The sequence below is a fragment of the Gopherus flavomarginatus genome, chromosome 20 (assembly GCF_025201925.1).
Source record: "Gopherus flavomarginatus isolate rGopFla2 chromosome 20, rGopFla2.mat.asm, whole genome shotgun sequence".
Lineage (NCBI taxonomy): Eukaryota > Metazoa > Chordata > Testudines > Testudinidae > Gopherus > Gopherus flavomarginatus.
In genome coordinates, this window is record NC_066636.1 from 23,152,375 (window position 1) to 23,175,527 (window position 23,153).

Here is a 23,153-nt window from a genome sequence, read left to right on the forward strand (position 1 = left end):
GGAATCTATCCCCTAATGAGTCACAATATTTAAATACCTTATAGGAGGCAGAGGGATCTCCTGGATACGGCATTGCACTGGGAGTCAGGAGAACTGGACTATGTCCCTACCTCTGCCACTGACCATCTACGTGATCTTGGGCAAGTCATTTCACCTCTTTGTCTTCCCACCCTTTCTCTGTTTAGATTAAGATCTTTGGGGCAGGGACTGTCTCTCACTTGGCGTTTGTACAGCTCCTTGCACAACGTGTTCCCCATCTCATTTGTGGCCTCTAGGAAGTACAGTAATTCAACTAATTAATAAAAAAGTCTACCACGCTTAAATATTTCTAATGGCCTGGAATCTGAATATACTCAGAGTAACTCTCCTAAATGCTCTGTTCTTCCCAAAAATTGTTAGTTCCCTAACAATCGAATGAAGAGAGATGAGGTGTAAAATGAAAAGCACAGGGAGAAAAAGCTTTGCAATCTGGTAGCACTTAGATTCCAGGAAAAATTAAAAGGTATCTGCTTGTATTACAGTTGCTTTCTCTTTAACCTTTCCTCAGAATATGGCTATTCAGGACTCACTGCTGGACCCTCAAGGGCTGTGCCCATAAGCAGAGTGTGGACCCCTGCTATGAAAGAGGAAATCCATGAAGTAGGGTCCCAGAAATCCAAGGAGGAGAGCGTCAGCTTTCTCAGGTTGAACCACCACCTCACTCCACAAGTGCATGCAGGGAAATGTCTGGTATGGCCTCTGAGCCAAGTATAACTCAACCTGAGAAAAGGTGGCAGGAACTGGCCACAACACCTCGTATTCTCGTAGAGGACCTAGGTCCTATTTTGTTAGGTTTGATTCCTCTCCCAAAGATTTTACAATCTAAAAAAAAACTCTGCAATTTTTTTGAAATTCTTTCTTCTTTCAAAAGAAAGAAAAAAAAAAAAGGAAGAACCACTAGGGGTGAAAAGGGAACATGATCTTCCTGCATAGAAAGGTCCTCTTTTTCTGATTAAAATACCTTAAAACTTTCAACTCTTGATTTTTTCTTCAGAACAGTCACTGCCCTGTGTACACAGGATAACACAGGTGTCTTTCCCAGCCCATATTAGCATAATTACAATTCCACACTCACGTTGATGGCCTCTTAGATATGTAAATGTTTTGATGTAATGGAGATGGCAGGAGATGGTTCTCAACCTTGGGGGCATTGGCATCTCAGATGTATAAAGACAGACCTCCCTCACAAGAGTTTACAATCTATATTAGAAAATATTAGAATTAGGATGAAGTTTCAGTGCAAAATAGCAAAAAGGCACCACGTGGTGAAGACACCATGTCACATAAAAAAGACCCAAACTCCTTATCAGAAGACACCTGACCAATATTCATTCTAGCAGAAGTGGGCTGCATTTGGAGCGTCCTACTGCTAAAAATACCAAGGAATTCATGAGTCCAGTGTCAGCTCTGTGCCCATGGAGGCACACGTGGTGTATCATGGATGGGAGCTGTACATTAGCAGGAACAGAGAAATACCCATTGTGGATCAGATCGGAGATCCATCCAGACCAGTATCTTCTTTCTGCCAGTGAGCCGTACCAGATGCCTCAGAGGAAGATGCAAGAGCCTGCAATGGAATGAATGGAACTCCATAAAGTCCATTTTTAAGCAAATAATGCAGTTGTTTATTGAATTTTATTTTCTAATATGAATTATGTAGGTCAGGCGTTAGAACTTACAACCAGCGTTTCCTCAAACATGTCGTGTCCACTTAAAATAATTATTAAAAATAATGATGCAAACAAGTAGTTGAAGGATGGATAATTGGATCGAGTTAGTTTATTGAAATCATATTTCCATACCTCTAGGATATCTCATTTCCGGATGCTAGGCCATGGAAACCATATAAAAAGGCTCACATCACAATGCTCCTCAATCGACACAACTTCTTCGTTAGTTCCTGTAGGTGAATTGGGTAAGTCTCCTTCTGATTATTGGGAGCTAACTTCATGGCAGGACTTAATTTTTAACTTTCCTCTTCTAGCTGTTCACAAGAGTGCTTTGCTTAACTATCTAGTGGTTATTTTACTAATCCTATTGCATGCCTTTAAAATGGGATTTCAGTCCATCTTCCCATGGGCTTCTTCTTTCTGAAGTGGTTTGCAATGTCAATGCTCTCTGCCAGGGCTGATTCCCCACTTGAGTGCAGAAGGTGGGGGCTCGCAAGGATTCTAAAAATTAATACTGGCCATTCCAGGCTTGTATTAAACTCCCAAGGTTACAGCTTTTCTCTGACCTTGGATGGGTAGGTGCTGCCACCAACCAAGTGCAAAACCCCTTTGAGGACCAGGAAGGTGCACTTGGGAATTCCTTCCTGTGGGGTACCCTCAACCGCTTCTAGTCCCCCTCCAGGGAAGAGCTGAGAAAGAAAACTAAGGAAAACAGCTGTTGCCCCCAGCTAATTAAACAATATGTGCACAAACCTCTTAAGACACAAAAATCCAATTCTGTTCTTAAAAAAGGTAAATTTTATTAAAAACAAAAAGAAAGAAAATACATCTGGAAACTCAGGCTATTGCTAGATTTTTTTAAAAAAACACTTACAAGGATTAAGCATCAGGAATAATGTTCTTGAGGTCCAGCTTAAAGGTTACAAGCAAAATAAAAGCATTTGAGGTTAGCACGGAGGAGTTCACAAGCCGTAAAGAAATAAAAGAGATAAATCTAATCACGTCTTCCTAGACATTTCCTGATCTACTTACATATCTGGGATTTCAAATGAGTAGTTTCTAGATGTGATACCGATGATTTTTTATACCTGGCCCCAAATTTCTTACAGCATAGTTGCACTGTGTCTGCTTCTCCCTGAGAACAACAACAGACAGACAAAAGGGGAGTCTTGTTTCAATTTCAAACAGTTCTAGCCTTCTCATTGGTTCGTTTGGTCAGGCGCTCACTCCCTTCCTTTTACCTTTGCATAGCAGTGAGACATTTTACCCCTTTACAGGTAAAGCAAGTCTAGAACAGCTACTAAGAGAGATTTTATATCTAACTGATGGGCTGGGTCCATAAAAGGGAGCTACCCCCTTTTCCCCACACTTCATTTGTTACACTCTTTCTGGAGAAGTGTTCCCCAGTGCACCAGCCACTGATTCTGCTGCATGTTCTGGTGCATGATGCTAATGAGAAGATAAAGCTGCTTGTCTTCGCTTTGCAAACCTAGAAGCCTCCTTTGTCCTTCAGTTTTGCCCACGTCCCAGGAAGATGGCTTACCACCAGCAATGCAAACAGCCCTGCCTGCCTCCTCCATGCTGTGAGACCAAGTGCAATACCAAATGCCTGGATCCCTGCTGCAAAGTCTGTGTAACCAAATGTGTGACAAAATGCCTGGATCCCTGCTGCAAAGTCTGCGTGAAGAAGTGCACTACATGTGTGCGTCCATGTCCATGTCCATGCCCTCAAAAGTGCCTTCCATGCCCTCCAGGCCCTCAAAAGTGCCTTCCAAAATGCCCACCTGTGCAGGACTGCTGCAAAGAAAAGAAGCTCTGTTAGTGCCCACGGAACCACCGACGTCTACGGAATGAAAATGAATTGAAGTCTCCTGCATAGTAGCTTCCTCCTGACTTCGCTGGTCTGGCTTTCCCCTTGCAGTGTGACGTGTTTCTAGGAATGTTTCCGGTCTCTGTCCTCACACTGTTTCTGCTTTTCCTATCCAAAGGTCAATGCCCCCCCTTGTAACGAGTAACTGACCATCTTTGTGCCCCTGGGATATCAGATGTACTTCCTGGGAGAGATCTTGTAACACTTGTGCTGTAGACTTTTTAGTGTTGGAGATTTTCCCCCCTCTGGTCTCTTTTCCCCTCCCGCCTTTTCCTGTAGATGCGCAGCAATAAAAGCTATGATTCACAGCATCGTCTGCCTCCTAGTGTTTCATTCTCTTCAGCAGTCACATGCACTCAGACCCAGATTCTCTTTCCCTGGGTTTCCTTTTCAAAAGGCCCTTCCCTAGGAAGTGGATGCAAGTGCCCAGAAGAAGTGATGGGGCCAGAGGCAGCAAGGAGGAGCAGAGGCAGCAGGGTACACGTGGGACAGGCCGGTACTCCTGCCTCGGTGGGACTGAACTAGTCAAACATCAGCTTGTGTTCGACAGGGCCTGAATTCCCATCCAAAATATACGGGGTGCTCAGCTCTCACAAGCCTACTGGTTCCTGTCCCGCCTGAGGTCGGCTCACAGGACATGCCCTGGCCTAGCCCCACAGGGCACTTGATGAGTTCTGTGCTGCTCCCAGCTGCTGCCCTTGGGGCAGGGAGTTTGTTTATTAACAGAGGCAGGGTGATTAAGATAACAAAAGCTTGTAACAATCCTTTACTTAATTTAATGACATGAGCCTGAAAGCCCTGCCAGGCACTCTAGTGAAAAGATAGGAAACAAAGGGCAGGAATAATTGGTCCATTTTTAGGATGGAGAGAAGTCAATAGCAGTGTCCCCCAGGGGTCTGTAGTGGCCCCAGGGCTGTTCAACATACTGATAAATGATCTGGGAAAAGGGCAAACGGTGGGGTGGCAACATTTACAGATGATACAAAATTAATGAAAAGAGTTACGTCCAAAACAGACTGCAAAGAGCTACAAAGGGATCTCACAAAACTGGGTGACTTGGCCACGAAATGGCAGATGAAATTCAATGTTAAATGCAAAGTAATGCACATAGCAAAATATAATCTCAACCATATCTACAAAATGATAGGGTCTAAATTAGCTGTTACGTGTCAACAAAGAGATCTTGGAGTCATTTGCAGTACTCTGGAAGCGGTATGTTTCCAGAGAAATGCAAATTTATAAGAATCTTTCTCACTATGCCGATATGAACCTGAACTGCGGAAAACTCATTTTCCAGCTTCAGAAGACTTAGAAGTTATCTCCAGTCATTGATGAGACAGACACAAGTGAATAATGTAGCTGTCCTTTCCGTGCATCAAGACCACACCAGGGAACTAGATGTAAGTAAGATTGCTGACAGTTTCATCCAGAAAGCTACATTGAGACATAATGTCTTTAAACTGGGATGTTAGTGAAGGCAGCTTGTAGGTGATTGCAATGATTTTAATATGCTGTAATTCACGATGATGTAATTATGTAGTTCATAACAATTGAATCATTATTAAAATAGTAAAGATAGCAATGATAGTGTATAAATATGCTGAAAATAAACTCTCCCCAAATCTGGCAGAACCTGCTCCCTCCTCCCCTCCAAACACACACACCTGTTCAAAAGCATCCACCAGCAAAAACCTCCATTTCACTTTTCCTGGAAACTCGGCATTGCTGTATTCACCCCTCTACATTTTCATCTTTAAATTGCATAAGGCGAGAAGGGACCATTAGGATCTAGACTAACACCTTGTACAATACAGCACAGAGAATTTCATCCAGTCACCCCTGTATACTTGAACCCCATATCTTGTGATTCACTAAATCATCTCTGCAAGACAGGTCTTGCTCTGAAGACTTTTAGTGATGGAGAATCCTCCCCCTTCTCTTTGAATGTTTTTTCAATGGTTAATCAACCTTCCTGCCAAAAATTCATACATCTGATATCCCTTTGCAAGTTATTTCTCCTCCTCTTGCTTAGCTTGTATTCTCCTGAGCTTTGCTCGTTATTTCACTGAAGGTTCCAGACAGGGCCGGCTTTAGGACAATTCCACCAATTCTCCCGAATTGGGCTCCGCGCCTAAGAGGGCTCCGGGCCCAGTGAGAATCTCTTCCCTGGCTAGAGGTGACTTTTTAATTTTTACTCACCTGGCAGCGCTCCGGGTCTTCGGGGACACTTCGGTGGTGGGTCCTTCGCTTGCTCTGGGTCTTCAGCGGCACTTTGGCGGCAGGTCCTTCAGCCCCACCGAAGACCTGGAGCGAGTGAAGGACCAGCCGCCGAAGTGCCGCCAAAGACTTGGAGCACCGCCTGGTGAGTACAGGCCCCATGTGTGTTTTACGTTTTTTTTTTTTTTTTATGTATAGTCATCCCTGCCAGGGTCCCGTCGAAACTGTTCGAATTGGGCCCCGCACTTCCTAAAGCCGGCCCTGGTTCCAGAGGTTTATCCTTCCACAGACTATTAATTCTCTTATGGGATCAGGACCTTCCATGTAGGATGTAACTGACTGCGTACGTACCCCTCAGATATTGCTCACATCCTAGAGACTCACTCTGTACAATTCCACTGTCGTGTGTTCAGCTCTGGAATAATTTAATTCTCCAGTCTCCATCCAACCTTTAATTATTGTTGTGTTGAAATCTAGCTTGTAGTTCCTGGAATCATCTGCCTCCTGGTGTTTGCTTTGCCCTCTCTTTGTCTCTTTAATCACTGCTTGGCTCCTGTCTTGTCCATTTCAAGCTCTCTTCTGTTTCACTTTAAAAGACCCACATAGCATGAAAAGTGGGGAAAGCAAAATTCTGAGATAAGCCTGGATGACTTCGTACAAATCTGCAAGCCTAAAAAGATGCAAAGGAGAAAAGACCATCTGAGCTTTTCTTACCCTGCAGTGTTCTCTGGGTGCCAAAAATAATTCAACCCGCATCAGGCAAGTCCTCCCACTTCTTTGCCAGCCTTTCATCTAAGGGCGTGTCAGTGCTGGTGAAGTTATGGGAGAGCTATTATTATTACTTCATATTTCATTAGCTCCTCAAGGCCCCATTGAGACCGGGGCTGCATGTGGGGACTGTTGCATCAGCATATGCCCCTCGTCATTTTTCTGAGATGGGTTATCACAGAATCATAGAATATCAGGGTTGGAAGGGACCTCAGGAGGTATCTAGTCCAACCCCTGCTCAAACCAGGACCAATCCCCAACTAAATCATCCCAATGACTGACTCATCTTCTATCCCTTAAAACAGCGTATTCCAGGAGCATGGCACGAAAATGAATATGGGGCGATGCCTGTGGAGCTCAGTCTTATCGCTCCTTCCAAAGAAAAGGATTTAATAGATTAAAAAATAAACAGCCATATTTTATGCTAGTTCTGCCTGTTGAGTCACTTGCATGTCACCAGGCAATACATCTAGTTTTCCTGAACCAGTTTGACATTGGAATCAAGGGAGTTACTCCAGAGATGTATTTGACCATTTGTAATCAGCAGTGGATGAGAACACTAAATTGATGGGCAAAGATAATCCTGGAACTCACAGTCCCTTCTGAAACGATACTATTATGTATTGGAATTGCCATAGCACCCAGGTGTCCTTTGAATGGACCTAGACTCCATTAAGCTAGGTGCTAAACAAACACCACCTGGATCTGGCCTCATTTTCACAGCTGCATCCAATGTGCTGAAAAACGGCTACTGAGAATCCTGGAGTCTAGCTAGGTTGACCAGAGAGCAAGTGTGAAAAATCGAGTTGGGAGGAGAGGGGAGCAGGATAATGAGAAGGTAGTAGGGTCGTATGTAAGTCAAATCCCTTAATAATCGGGACAGTCCCAATAATATCAAAACATCTGGTCACCCTAAGTCTTACGTACCTTTGAGGTGTGGATGTTTTGGGAAGTTACAGTGCAAGGCGGGTAGCTGGTGGCAGTAGTTGAATATGGCAGAATATTACGATGCCAGTTTGTTGGTATCAGCAGTATTGTCAGGCCGAAGTGCTAAAAAGGCATGAGTGGGTCCCAAAATCACGAGAATTAAAAAAAACTCAGTGGTTTTGTGGCTGAGCTGCCGCAGCAGGCAGAACCCCTCTGACAGCTGAGCTGGTCCAGCTCCCCATGGGTGCAGTGCACCTGGATACCCCCTGGGAATTCAGACCCTGTAACATATACACAGCAGTTAACAGACAGGGGAGGCGCTGAGCAGGGAACACGACCTGCTGCTTGCCTCTTTCAGTCCCACAGAGGCAGAGAACTGGCCTGTCTCACCTGTACCCTACTGCCTCTGCTCCTCCTTGCTACCTCTTACCCCATCACTTCTTCTGGGCACCAGCCACCACTTCCTAGAGAAGGGTCTTTTTAAAAGGAAACCAAAGGAAGGAGAATCTGGGTCTGAGCACACGTGACTGCTGAAGAGAACGAAACAGCAGGAGGCAGACAATGATGTGAATCGTAGCTTTTATTGCTGCCCATCTACATTAAAAGACAGGAGGGAAAAAGAGACCAGAGGGGGGAATTCTCCAACACCAAAAAGTCTACAGCACAAGTGTTACAGGATCTGTCCCAGGCACAGTTAATATCCCAGGGGCACAAAGACGGTCAGTTACTCGTTACAAGGGAAGGCATTGACCTCTGGATATGAGAGACAGAAGCAGTGCACAGTGTGCGGACAGAGACTGGAAACATTCCTAGAAACACGTCACACTGCAAGGGGAAAGCCAGACCAGCAGAGTGAGGAGAGAGCTACTGCATGAGGGGCTGTAATTCATTCTCATTCCTTAGACGTCGGTGGTTCCGTGGGCACTAACAGAGCTTCTTTTCTTTGCAGCAGTCCTGCACAGGTGGGCATTTTGGAAGGCAGGGAGGACATGGAGGACACTTTTGATGGCATGGAGGGCATGGAGGACACTTTTGAGGGCATGGAAGACACTTTTGAGGGCACGGGCATGGATGCACGCATGTAGTGCACTTCTTCACACAGACTTTACAGCAGGGATCCAAACATTTTGTCGCACACTTGGTCACACAGACTTTGCAGCAGGGATCCAGGCATTTAGTAGTGCACTTGGTCACACAGCAAGGAGGGGGCAGGCAGGTCTGTTTGCATTGCTGCTGGTAAGCCATCTTCCTGGGACGTGGGCAAAACTGAAAGACAAAGGAAGCTTCAAGGTTTGCAAAATCAAGACAAGCAGCTTTATCTTCTCATTAGCATTGTGCATGAAAACGTTCAGCAGAATAAGAGGCTGGTGCACTGGGGAAAACTTCTCAGGAGAGAGAGGATCGCCATTGCAAACCACTGCACAAAGAACAAACATGGGCGAGGATGCACTGAAATCCCATTCTAAAGGTCTGCAATGGGAGTAGTGAAATAACCTCAAGATACGTAAACAAAACACTCCTGTGACCAGTAATAGATTTCTGCAGAAGAAAGCAAAGCATTCAGTGCACTATGTACTATCAGGTTTAAACAGTTAGCCTGAGATTAATAGCAGGGCGAGAGAAACAGAATGTGTTTAACAGTATTTGTAACCACCAATCATTTCTGCATTCAAATGTTTTTCTGTTACAAGAGTTAAATAAACCACTCAGTGCTTCTGAATGTGCAGGTATCACTGGTAGAGATACTCTTTAGAACATTGTCATTATCACAGCCTGTAGGACTGACTGAGCCCGACTCAACCGATCCGATGGTAGAGTTTTCAGCTGAACTTTTCAAAAGCCTCAAAAGAATGGAAGTGAATTTGTGCAAATGTTTTCTTCCCAGGTCCTTAGGCTGCACGAATGCATCTGGAGTTGTATTGCCAGTACAGAGCAACTTGACTTTTATGGGTGGTGACTCCTTGAATCTACTTACTGCCTTCCTTTCATTGGGGGATGTGTGTGCAGGCAAAGCCTATAGATTCTCTTCTATTCCTCTCTAGCTCCATGGCTGGTGTAAATCAGTGGTGCTCCATTGACGTCCACAAAATTTTGCAGGTTTCCCTATTAAGGAATTTGTAGTGAGAGGGCAGGTGCTATATTCCCTCCATATATTTTCAGTTTGAGTTACTTCCAGACACATCTTACTCCTTTGCTCTCAAGACTCTGACAGCTCCCTCCTCCTAGATGCTTCTTTACCAATTCTCTTTTGAAGCACTGAGCCCCACCCTGCAATTCCCTGTCATACCCATTAATTTAATTTCCTGAATGAAAAAGGGATCCTGAAATCATGGACAGAGAACATTCAGCACAGAGCTTGGTGCCATGGGAAACATTTCAGTAGAGAAAGCATTGCCATTGCAAACCACTTCAGAAAGAACAATCCTTACAGGGAATGGACTGAAATCCCTTCCTGCAGCCCTGCAATGGGATTAGAGAAATTACAGCAAGACACTCACGCAAATCACTCCTGTGAACAGCAAGGAAAGGAAAGCCAAAAATGAACCCCAGCCGTGAAGTTAACTCTCCATAATAAGAACAAGACTTACCAAGTCACCAACAGGAGCAAATGAAGAAGCCGAGTGGATTGAGGAGCACTGGGACATGAGCCTTTTTATATGGTTTGCATGGCCTGCTCCACAGAATGAGGCACCCCACAGATATGCAGATATGATTTTTACAATTCTGTCTAGCTCCAATGACACAGCCTTCAATTGCTTCTTTGCATCACTATTGTTCATAATTATTTTAAGCGGACATGTGTTACATATTAGAGTAAATGCTGTTTGTAAGTCCTGTGCCTGGTCCACATACTTTATATTAGAAAAAGCCAATGCAATTAACACCAGGATTCCATAAATTCCTTCTTCAGACTTTCTTGCATCTTCCTCTGTGGTATCTGGTACTGGTTGCTATTGGAGACAGGACACTGGACCGGATGGATCTTTGTTCTGAGCCATTATGGGCATTTCTTCATTCCTGCTAATGTTCAACTTCCCTCCATGATCTACCCCTGCATGCTTTACAGACACAGAGTTGACCTTGGAGTTATGGATTCGCTGGAATTTTTAGCAGGAGGACGCTTAAAATCCAGCCCAACTCTGTTAATTCTGCTAGAATAAATATTTGTCAGGTGACTCTTGATGATAAGGAGTTTGGCTTTTTATTATCTTCACTTAGGGGTGGCTCCTTGCCATTTTGCACTGAAATTTCATTCTAATTCTAGTATTTTCTAATGCAGATGGTAAGCTGCTGTGGCAAGGTCCATCTTGATATATACAGGATGCCGGCGCCCCCCTGTGGGGAAAGCAATCTCCTGTCCATCTCCATTACATTGCAAAATTTCAATATCTAACATTGCCATCAACATGAGTGTGGAATGGGAATTATGCAAATATGGACTGGAAAAAAACCTGTTTGTGATCCTGTTACCACAGATGTGGCCTGTTCTGAAGAATAATGTCAAGGAATGATAAATTTAATTTATTTCTATTAGGAAGCGGGAACCAATCTATGCATGTGTCAGGAAGCTCATGTTCCCTTTTCACCTATAGCGGGGTCTGTCTTTCTTTCTTTCTTTCTTTCTAGATTAGAAGCCCTGGCAGAGATTTCCTGAGATTGTAACATCTTTGGGACAGGAACGAAAGCTAGCACAGCAGAGTCTAGGTCCTCTTCCACAACGCACCCCATTGTGTGCTGGATTCTGCCACCTTTCCCCATGTTGAGCTACACTTTTCTTGGAGGCCATGCCATTGATTTCCATGTGTGTACCCATAGAGTGCTCCAGCGTGAGAAAGCCGAAGCTCTCCTCCTTGGATTTCTATGACCCTGCTTCCTGAACATCCACTTCGTGCTTATGGGTTCAGCCTCTTAGGGTCTAGCAGTGAGTCCTGAAGAGCCAAATTCGCAGAAAAGGTTAAAGCGGAAGTGACTGTAACAGAAGCAGAGTGACTCCAGAAAAAGTTATTTCAAGGGGAAGTGTTATCTGAACGCAAAGCTTCTTCCCCTTGTGCTTTTCATGTTACAGCTCATCTCTCTCCATTTCCTTGGAAGGGTAATAATGATTTCTAAGAAAAACAGACCTGTTAGGAGTGTCACGCTGAATGTGCTCAGATGCCAGACAATTAGAAATACCTAAGAGCGGTAAACTATTTTTTTTACTTAGTAATTTGTATTACTGCAGTTTCGAGAGGCCCCAACCGTGACAGGAAACCTATTGTGATAGATGCTGTGCAAACACATAATCCCTGCCCCAAAGATTTTAATCTAGACAGGCAAAGGTTTGGAGGAGAAAGAGGCATAGGGAGGTGAAATGACTTGCCCAACATCACACAGATGGTCAGTGGCAGAGGCAGGGACATAGTCCAGTTCTCCTGACTCCCAGTGCAATGCCGTACCCAGGAGATCCCTCTGCCTCTGTAAGGTATTTAATTATTGTGACTCACTAGGGGACAGATTCTTTTATTAGAAGAATCGAGAGGTAATTTCCCAATTTGTCTCTTCTAGGTAGAACCTGGCTCCTGGAACCCTGAGGCCCAGCTGGTGAGAATAACACACTGGAATTCCAAAGAGGAAGATACATCCATTCCAGCAGCTTCAGAGGCTAAGTCACAGGGTCCTGAATCCAGCTGGTGCCATCTGAACCCACTGGCGGATCACACACCACAGGGCCCTGCAGCATGTGAGTCCACAATGCCCATTAACTGACTAAGCAGGAATAACAAGTGACGCAAAAGGAAGGGTCTGAAAGATGCCCTAGGATGGGCTCTCAGTGACCCACAAGTGCTCGGGATTTTGGTTTTCGGTGTCATCCCAGTAATGGCACCTGCAGCAGCACAGCACCCCCTAGTGCCAGAGGGTGAGTTGGTTTTGTACTGAATTAAAGAAGCATCTCCCATCCTATCCTATTCCTTCTGGTTATGGGCTTCGGTCAAAGTCTCCCTGCTATTGATAAGGGTTGGCTTTCAATGGCAGGATCTCTGCTAGACCCATCTGACTCTTCCCAGGCCCAATATTCCATTGTATTCACATCAAACCGTAAAAGTAAATGGGCCTTGAGAATTAGCTATCCTCCCCGACACTACGCACTACACACGTCTTTGTAACTACCCCATGACTTCCGAGGCCATGTCCCCAGCCTGCTCCTTAACCCCCTGTGCCTCCATCCCTGTGAATTTTCCTTCCACTTTGATACTCACCCTGTCCAAATCCACCTACTTCTGTCTCCCTGCTCCCTCTCCACACAGCATGCGCAGACACTGTGGCCATGGACAGAGACTGAGAACCCAGCAATGACAGACTAGATCCTAGTTTTTCAGAGCCCTAATTCCTCACAGCCCTGCACTCCCTAGCAGGCTCCTAAGCACTGGGAGACCAGTTTTGTTCAAGGTCTCTTCCAGATACCAGGTGCCAGAGCACGAGAGGTGTGACTCTGAGGAGTAAGTTCCTCAAATGCAAGCCAGCCCCACTACGGGGGTACAGACATTGATATACAGGGCCAAAACTTTTCGAGTGTTTCTTAGGTGGTTGGTGTGGCCTAGTGGACACTTGACTGTAAGTCTCTTCCCAGCTTTGTCACCGGCCTACTGGGTGAGTTATTTCCCCTGTGGTCCTTGGTCTATTTAGATTGCCAACTCTTCAGAGCAGGACTGTGTCTTGTTGAGTGGCTGCTCAGCCCCTGACAGAATGAGGCCCGGATGTCTTAAAAAGAAGGAGATCAAGGAAACGCTAAGAGGCAGATGAGGCTAGGAATTGAAAGTTTGATGTAAGCACAGCCACAATTAAATGTTGGGATGGGAGCTGGGGAAACAAATTATTCCATCACTGACTATGCTACAGGTGAATTGTACAGAGTGATTCACTAGGGTATGAGCAATAGCCCTGAGGATCAGAGCCAGTCAGTTACATGTTACATGGGAAGACTCAGATCCCTACACTTAGTAAGAGAATTAACGTAAAACTCCGGCGGTTTCAGAGAAATCACTACAAAGGCAAAGCCGGGAGAACATGATCTAAGCAGGAGGAGAAGTAAATTGCACAGCAACATGGGATTTACTTTTCATTCCTTGACTGTTGATGGTTCTGTGGCTACAAAGAGTGCTCTCCTTTCTTACATGGCTAAGCTCTAAAAAAGTATCTCAACCTTCGCAGCAGCAGTATAAGAGAAGGATATCCTGGATATTTCCATCTTCTTTTCAGGATAAATTTAGACACAAGTGGTTGTTGAACTCTCTGACATATCCCGGCATTTGTTATAAAATCATTCCATTTAATACCTTGTATTTCCTAAGGCTTTTGCTTTCAAAGGCATTTAGGTGTCTGTCTGAACCTCTGGTGGATTTCACACCCATACGTTAAAACGGATATAACATTTGAGCTTGATTCATGTGTTGGGTTTTAAGTTATAGATTTTTCATGGCCAAATCCCCATTAAGCTGATGAAGGCAGCTACCAGCTTGCCAATTTGTGATGCTATCTAGGCTTTCAGGACACTGGACAGAGCTGGGACAATCAGGTGTGGTCCAGGGAGATCCTTCTGTGACTGGATGACATGCTCAGTTTTGCTGAGGGTAAAAATCAGCTACTAGAGACACATGCTAAGGAGCAAATTCATTGCTTGCTTAATTCCATTGCCCTTCATGAGTCTGAGAAACTGGGCAAGAGAAATGAAAGCCCGTGGCTATTCCTCATTCTGAAAGGATTTCTTAAAAATCCTGTGTTTTGGTGGTGATTGATGGGTAAAGTGATGTTACCTGGACAGAGCTAAGATAAAGATATCATCATGAAAATGAAATGTACTATCATTAAAAATGTATTACAATTCTATGATAAATACTTCTTTTAACTTGGAATAAAATAACATCCTTCTAAAGACGGAAAAGAGTCCAGAAACAATGTTCTGTGTTTGTTTTCCTGAGATTCACATGGTATATCTGTGCCTCCCAGCACAATAGCAACATTCTAGCATTGTGTTCTAGTCTATTGTGTTCTAGTCTATTGTTTATCGTTTCTGTTAAATGCCTTAACATCTGACGCGTTCCAGTAGTGCCTTAAGCAATATGATTCACCTCTCTCATGTGGTTTATTCATTCAGTCATCCACTTGCGAGGGGAATCACCTGTGGTTCGTTCTTTCTCTCATCCTCTTCCAAGGCCAGTTGCGTGGGAAGAGCAGAGTTTTGTTTTGGTGGGGGTTTGTTTATGAGGATTGCTTTGAAATGTACATCCCACTGTGTGTCTATATTAGAGAAGGGAGGTCAAACAATTTCGTGTCAGCCACTTGTAGCATGATATGGTTTCTGGTGGTCCTTCGTCCTTGAGCGAGTTCATTCCAGACTCAGACCCAGTCCCTGTGAAAGCTCCATCTCCTAACCAGATGAGCTTTACTCTCTTCCTAACAGTTGAAGCCCTTTTGTCTCTAAGATTAATTGAGCTATCAGTGCAATGTATTTAATTATCTTAAAATGAGCTGGAAAAGTCACACAGTTTGGTGAGATGGTGACATCTCTTACCAAACAGAGTAATTAATTCTTTTCCTCAAGAGCCCAAAGTACAGAAAGCACAGTGTGATTCTTTTGGGAGTGCTGGCCTTTTTATCTCGGAAGGCAAGAATCCTGAACAAGAAGATCACATGGTGAAAGTTTTCCCATGTAAATGTTAGGAGGTTTTGAATATGTATAGCTAAGTTGGTCCTGGTCCTACAGACTGAATTTGGAAGAGAGGGCAACATGCGAAAGCGCTGAATCAAAGATTAATAGCAACGGGTAAAGAGAAACTGATCACACTGTGTTTCACTCTCTGCCTTCTGTCTTATAGATCAAATCCACATGACTGCTAGACAAATAGAGAATTTTTGAGGTAACCTGGCAGATTCTTTCTGAATCCCAGTATCACACATTATCCTAACTACCCATGGAGAGGCAGCTCTCCCTGTTTCCCAACTTTTGAGTGTTTGACTTTAGATGAATAAGATTCCCTTATTCTAGCCACAGCTTTTTTCCCTGCTGGAACAAGCCCCATCACTTATGCTGGAAGTGGAGCACAGTTTTGGGAAGATGCCCAATTTTGAATGAAAGCTTCCGAGTGGTGGCAAATCTACGCTATCCTTTGGGAAGCTGTTCAAGTGCTTAATGACTCTTTGTAGCTCAGACTTTGGCATCTTATTCCCATTTGGACTTTTTAAAACTTCAACTCCCAGCCACTGGCTCTTGTACTGTCCTTGTATGACACATTAAAGAGATCTCTAGCTTACCTATAGTTTATAGGAACATATTAAAAAAATGTCCTCAATATTGGTATTTCAATTCCATGGCCAACTAGTGTTCTGTGCTAAGCAGGCTTTTGCTCAGCTATTTCCGCGCAGCCAGCCTTCTATGCGATGGAAGTTACACCGACCTAAGAGCTGGTGTGAACAGTGCTACGTCAGCAGGAGAGCGTCTCACACCGACATAGCTACCCCGCTCATGGGAGTTGGAGTATTAAGTCAACGGAGCTAAAGTGGAGCAGCTGCAAGCTCTGTCGCGTAGCCATAACATGCACAGGTAGTAGGGTGTACATGTAAAAAAAAAAAAAAAATCCCCCGCTACAAACCCCAACCAAAACAAAACTGCACTTCCCACAATTCCCCTGTGATGAGGATGAGAGAAAGAAGAAGCTAAGCCGGGGATGATGAAAGAAGTGGATAAACCACCTGTGCAAGAGGTTAGTCAGTTGCTTAAGAAACTACTGGAAGGTGTCAGATGATGAGGGTGATACAAGAGCCTAGAAACAATAAAAGAAACTTTGGGTGTTCTCTGTGGAGTTAAGTCTTCTCTCACTTTTTGAATCAAAGGGTTCTATTCCAAGTGAAACAACATATGAATCACACACATTGAATAACTTTCTACAAGGAGAGATTTTATTTCCATAATGAGATTTTTTTTTAGTGACTACATCACTTTACCCATCAAACAGCGCTAATACACAGGGGGATTTTTAAGAAAGCCCTTCAGAATGAGGTGTAGTCATGGGCCTTTGTATCCATTCCCCAATTTCACAGGGCCATGGAGGGTGATGGATTTGTGCAAGAAATTAATTTGGGTCATAGTGTGTTTCCATGGTGGCTGATTTGAATCCTCCACAAAACTGACCATCACATCCAGTCATGGAAAGGTCCCTGTCGTATGGCACCAGCTGTCTCCCTCTCTATCTCTTGAAGAGATATTTAGCAACAGGGATCTCAGTGCTTAGGAGCCTGCTGTGAGGGATTAGGGCTCTGAGGAAATAGGATCTAGTCTGTCAGAGCTGAGTTCTTAGTCTCTGCCCATGGCCGCAGTGTTTGTGCATGCTGTATAGAGAGGGAGCAGGGAGACAGAAGGAGGTGGGTTTGGACGGGTGGACACCAAAGTGGGAGGAAAATTCTCAGGGCGGCAGAGGCTGTGGTGGAGCAGGCTGGGGACATGGCTTCCGAAGTTATAGAGGAGTTACCCAGACTGATGCAGAGAGCGTGTTGCAGGATGGCAGTTAACGTTCATGGCCCATTTGCTGTTTTATGATTTGATATGAATACACCAGAATATTGGTCCTGGAGAGAGTCAGATGGGTCTAGCAGAGAGCCTGCCTCTGAAGGGGAACCCTTACCAACAGCAGAGAGGCTTTGACCTAAGCCTTAACCAAGAGAGATGTGACGGGCTATGCTTCTCTGACTTGATACCGAACCAATGCCCTGGTGCAGCCCTAGGGGGAGGTGTGGTGCTGGGGTGCCGTCTTTGCATTGACATTTAAAACGAAAATCCCCAACCAATCACAGGCATTAAAAGCCCATCCAAGGACGTCTTTCAGCCCCTTCCTTTTGTGTCATTTGTTATTCCCGCTTAATCAGTTAATAGGCACTGTGGACTCTCATGCTGCAAGGCCCTGAGCATGTACGATCCTCCTGTGAGACGGTGACTCAGCCACTGAATGTGTCAACATGGGTGTAACTTCCTCTTTGGAATTCCAGCGGTTGGTTCTTACCAGCCGGGCCTCCGGATTCTGGGAGATGGACTTGGGAAATTACCTCTGTCGGGATTGTTCTGATAAAGGAGACCTTCCCCTAGTGAGTCACAATAATTAAATACCTTGTAGAGGGAAGCGTGATATTGAGGATATAAGTCATTGTATTGCGAGTGAGAAGAAATGTGTTTTATTCCTGACTTTGCCACTGACCTCCTCTGTGACTGTGGGCAAGTCACTTCACCCGGTGCTGTACAAGCGCATAAAAATATGGTTCCTGTCCCAGTGATCTTACAAGCTATTTTAATCTCTACAATGGCCTCTCCTTAAGAAAGAAAGAAAGAAAGAAAGAAAGAAAGAGAAAAAGGCACTTCCTGACACATAAACTCATAGACTCTAGGACTGGAAGGGACCTCGAGAGGTCATCAAGTCCAGTCCCCTGCCCTCATGGCAGGACCAAATACTGTCTAGACCATCCCTAATAGACATTTATCTAACCTACTCTTAAATATCTCCAGAGATGGAGATTCCACAACCTCCCTAGGCAATCTATTCCAGTGTTTAACTACCCTGACAGTTAGGAACTTTTTCCTAATGTCCAACCTAAATCTCCCTTGCTGCAGTTTAAGCCCATTGCTTCTTGTTCTATCATTGGAGGCTAAGGTGAACAAGTTTTCTCCCTCCTCCTGATGACACCCTTTTAGATACCTGAAAACTGCTATCATGCCCCTCTCAGTCTTTTCTTTTCCAAACTAAACAAACCCAATTCCTTCAGCCTTCCTTCATAGGTCATGTTCTCAAGACCTTTAATCATTCTTGTTGCTCTTCTCTGGACCCTCTCCAATTTCTCCACATCTTTCTTGAAGTGCGGTGCCCAGAACTGGACACAATACTTGCTAGGTTCTCATTTCCTGATTTAAATAAATAAAAACTTTCCAACTTGTGTCATTCATATTCAGAACACTTCACTGTCCTGTGTAAACAGGATAACACCACCACCAGGTGGTTCGCTCCATATTTTCAGTCGTTACAGAGCTGAACTAATGATTGAATTAGTCAGTCTGGTAAAAATAGTCACCAGAACACATAATCTTATGACTCTTCCTGTCAATATTGTTGGGATTCCCCCAAGACCTATTCCACTTGCTTCCCCAAGAGTTCAGTTCGACTCCAGTTTTGTCACTCAGCTTCCTTTGTTCTGCATACAGCAAAGGTACACTGAATTGGTTCTACTCAAGCCTAGGGCACAGATGTGAGGCATTCCGCACAGCTAATATTACACAGCAAACCTCTTGCTTTATAGGTATTTATATTTTCCATTGCATTTACTGTTCATTGCATCACACTTCTGTGGATTACTATGGTCACTTTGTAGGAGCCAGTCCCTGTAAAGCATGCTTTGTCCACACTCGCCTTACTCCTTGCATCAACTTATGTTCCAGGCTTATCTTATCCATTGTAATCGTGTCCATTGTCAGTGGTTCTTGTGGTGTTCCCCGTATCTCAACTAGGACAGACATTCTGTTTCCAGGCTGCTGATCCATTTACCTCCCTAATTCTGCCTTCCCAGAAATGAGGCCTCACCCACGACCAATTACTCATGTCAAACCAGACCCACACATTGTAGGATAATTGCAATTCCTGGCATCTTAGGTATGTAAAAGACATTAATGCAATGGGAATGGATAGGAGACTGCTATCAATTTAGGGAGCACCAGCAACCCATATGTATAAAGAGGGACCCCCACTACATAGAGTTTACAATCTATATTAGATTATCATATATTAGGATTAGACTGAAGTTGCAGCACAAAATGGCAAGAAGCCACCACTAGGTGAAGAGACAATGTCAGATAATATAGACCCAAACTTCCTATCATCAGGAGTTACCTGAAAAATCTTTATTTTAGCAGGACTAACAGCATGGAGAGTGTCCTATTGAGGCATCCAGGATCCTAGTGTCAGTTCTGTGTCTATGTCATGAAGGGGATTTGTACATTAGCAGGAACAGAGCAATACACATAGTGGGTCACCCTGAAGATCCATCTAGTTCAGTATCCTGGCTCCAACATTGATTAGTTTCAGATGCCTCAGAGGAAGATGCAAGCAAGCATGCAGAAGGAATGTGTAGAGATCCATAAGAATTCATTTACTGAAGGAAAGAATCCCAGTTCTTTATTGAATTATTTTTTTCCAGTTTGAATTACGGAGATCAGGTGTTACAAGTTACACACAGCATTTCCTCAAATGAAGTCATATGTCTCCTTAAAACAATTATAATTATGAAAATAATTATTAAAAATGGTGATGCAACCAAGCAATTGAAGATTCTGTACATGGAGGAGGTTTGGATTGCAAAAAATCTCAACCTCATAGCTCTGAGGTGTCTCATTTCTGGACACCAGGCCACAGAAACCATATAAAAAGGCTCACACTTCAACGCTCCTCAACCCACTCGGCTTCTTCGCTTGCTCCCGACGGTGAATTGGGTAAGTCTCCCTGTGATTACTGGGAGCTAAATTTACGGCTGGGATTTCATTTTTTGCTTTCTTCTTCTGAAATATATTACTGCTCACAAAAGGGCTTTGCTTAAGTATCTTGACTTTAATTCATTAATCCCATTGAAGGGCTTCACGGTGGGATTTCAGTCCATCCTCCGTTGTGTTTGTTCTTTCTGCAGTGGTTTGCAATGGTGATGCTCTCTCTGGAGAAGTGTCCTTAGTGCACCAGCCTCTGATTCTGCTGAATGGTCTGGTGCGTGACACTAATAAGAAAATACAGTTGCTTGTCTTGATTTCGAAAACCCTGAAAGCTCCTTTTTCTTTCAGTTTTGCCCACGTCCCAGGAAGATGGCTTACCAGCAGCAATGCAAACAGCCCTGCCTGCCGCCTCCATGCTTTGTGAAGCAATGCAAGACTAAATGCGTGGATCCGTGCCCTCCATGCCCTCCTAAATGCGTGGATCCGTGCCCTCCTAAATGCGTGGATCCGTGCCCTCCTAAATGCGTGGATCCGTTCCCTCCTAAGTGCGTGGATCCATGCCCTCCTAAATGCGTGGATCCGTGCCCTCCTAAGTGCGTGGATCCGTGCCCTCCTAAGTGCGTGGATCCATGCCCTCCTAAGTGTGTGGATCCATGCCCTCCTAAGTGTGTGGATGTGTGCCCTCCGTGCCCACCTCTGCAGCAGTGCTGCCAAGAAAAGAAGTTCTGTTAGTGCCCATGGAACCACCGACATCCAGGGAATGAGAATGAATTACAGCCCCTCACGCAGTGGCTCTCTCCTCACTCCATTTGTTTGGCATTCTCCCTGCAGTGTGACGGGTTTCTGGGAATGTTTCCAATCTCTGTCTTTACTTTGTAAACTCCTTCTGTTATCAGTATCAAGGCCTTCCCTTGGAATGTGTAACTGACCGACTTTGTACCCCTGGGATATTGAGTATGGCTGGGAGAGGGATCCTGTATCGCTTGTGCTGTAGACTGGTTGTTGCTGGAAAATTTCCCCAGCTGGTCTCTTTTCCCTTCTCCTCTTTTAACGAAGATGTGCAGCAATAAAAACTATGATCCACAGTATTGCCTGCCTCCTGGTGTTTCATTCCCTTTAGCAGTCACTAGCTCTCAGACCCAGATTCTCTTTTCTTTTAAAGAGACCCTTCCCTTGGAGAGTAGTCACTGATGCCTAGAAGAAATGCCGGAGGTGCAGAGGCAGCAGGGAACACGTGAGACAGGCCAAACAGCAGCCTGTGTTCCCTGCTCAGCGCCTCCCCTCTCCACTGCCTGCGGTGTATGTGTTAGAGGGCCAGAATGCCCATGGTGTCAGCTAGGCATGGGCAAGAGGGGCCAGCCAGTCCCTCGATGTCAGAGGGGTACTGCATGCAGCAGTATATCAGGCACACAACTCTAGTTTCCTAATTCCAAGTTCACCAAAACTGATCATTACTAAAACCTCATCATTCTTGGGGCCTGACTCATGATTTTTGAACTCTTCCAATTGACTGTCATAAGAAACAGGAGTGTAGCCACACTGGGTCAGGCCAATGGTCCCTCTATCCTAGTATCCTGTCTTTCCACAGTGGCCAGTGCCAGATGCTTCAGGGGGAGTGAATAGATCAGGGCAATTATCATGTGAACCATCCGCTGTTCTCCAGTCCCAGTGCCAGTATCTGGCAGTCCATCATGGCTAAGCCTCTGACTGCCAGATGCTGGTTCCTCACTGCCCTAAATCCCAGCCTGACATGCTGTCAGGCTGCCTTCTCCCTCTCTTCCACCACTTCTTTCCAAGCCTCCAGGATTGTCCTGGACTCTTCAGAAATCACATGATGAAATCTCCACAAATACACCCAAACAAAAATGGCAACCTGACTTCTGGGCCTGTTCTGGAAGGAGAGATGGTGGCTTGGGAAGGACCTACTGGAGGGGAGCCCCATATGTGCTCCTTTCGGAATGCAACGTGTGTGTAAAGTGCCAACCCACCAACGAGGAAATTGGGAACCTCTGCTTCTTGGCAAATAACCTGACCTCCTCCCTTAGGAAAATTCTGCTTCCTCTCCACCTGTCACCTCTTCCCAGGACAAGTCATGGTACTGCAGGTAGCAAAGAGGAGCTGAGACAGCTAGAAGCATGTGAGACTGTCCTGTACTCTGCTTTTGCGGGAATGAACTGAAACCACCAAACAGAAGCCTGTATTCCCTGCTCTGTGCACCCACCCTCTGCTGCCTCCTATTTCAATACTGTAGCTAAAAAATTCCCCCATTGGCAGCCAGGTGTGCTGGAGGCTCTAGTCCAAGAGGCCCCTGAATGTACCCTGCAATATATCTGCCACATAGTGCAATTCCAACATCATTGGTAGGGATTTGGTCCCAGTGGCCCCAGTGTCCTCTTGCCCTTGCTCCTGCAGTGGAAATGGCAGGAAAAAAATGTATTTCAGCATCATTTCTGGCATCACATAGCTCTAGTTTGATTTTTAAAAAACTGTACATCTTAGATTAAAATGGAGTAAAATCTCACACTCGCTGCCCCAAACCATCTTCCTTAGCTGGCCAGAAATAAGAAATCTAAGAACAGTTACCATTTATTTTATTTAAAAGTTTGTGAATGCAGGTGCCGCTAAGATGAAGCTATGCGGCTTGATGAAAGACCTAAGCCAAAATCTGGAGCCCTGTTTTGACACAACAAAGGACTGAGACAGCAGGAGAAATATGAAATCTGAAGCCCATGGTTATCCCAGCTCAAGCATGACCATTATCACTTGCAGATCTCAGTGTTTTGTTCTCATTCTCCCTCATCAGTGAAAAAAATCTAGTTTCAAAATATTGAACATTAGGAATAATGCACGTTGCTTAAAATCACCTCTTCTGTTAATTTGCATTTCATAACTTGTTCTTAGTGAACAAAGAACCAATGTAAATAGCAGATACCCTGTGCATAGATAACATGGATAAGATATAGTCAGAGGACTGAACAGGGAAAGATTTTTGCTCTAGTGTGGGTGGGAGAGATTAGTCCCAATGTGCCACTGCAGATTGGCCTTGCATGGGCATGCCAGAAAAGGGGACATAGGTGGGAGGAGGTGGAACCAATAATCACTATTCCACATGCCACTGTGGGGAGTATCCTGGAGGCTGCCGTGCAGGATTTCAGCCCTCCTGTTCTCTGAT

General features: G+C 44.7%; 1 protein-coding gene across 1 annotated transcript; it reads left to right on the forward strand.

Annotated features, from left to right (window-relative positions):
* Positions 1-1,866: 1,866 nt before the first annotated feature.
* LOC127038412 (circumsporozoite protein-like) lies at positions 1,867-20,713 on the forward strand. The gene is made up of 4 exons (XM_050931005.1): positions 1,867-1,954; positions 3,223-3,443; positions 8,441-8,572; positions 20,347-20,713. The coding sequence occupies exons 2-4, from the start codon at positions 3,244-3,246 to the stop codon at positions 20,711-20,713; spliced, it is 699 nt and encodes a 232-aa protein (XP_050786962.1). The 5' UTR covers positions 1,867-1,954; positions 3,223-3,243.
* Positions 20,714-23,153: the final 2,440 nt, after the last annotated feature.

Bases quoted from the DNA above. Each gene is read 5' to 3' on its own strand.
- LOC127038412 (XM_050931005.1), top strand. From the start codon at position 3,244: ATGGCTTACCACCAGCAATGCAAACAGCCCTGCCTGCCTCCTCCATGC. The intron at 3,444-8,440 runs GTGCCTTCCATG...TTTTCTTTGCAG, and splicing joins CCATGTCCATGCCCTCAAAA to CAGTCCTGCACAGGTGGGCA. The intron at 8,573-20,346 runs GTAGTGCACTTC...CCCACGTCCCAG, and splicing joins ACGGGCATGGATGCACGCAT to GAAGATGGCTTACCAGCAGC.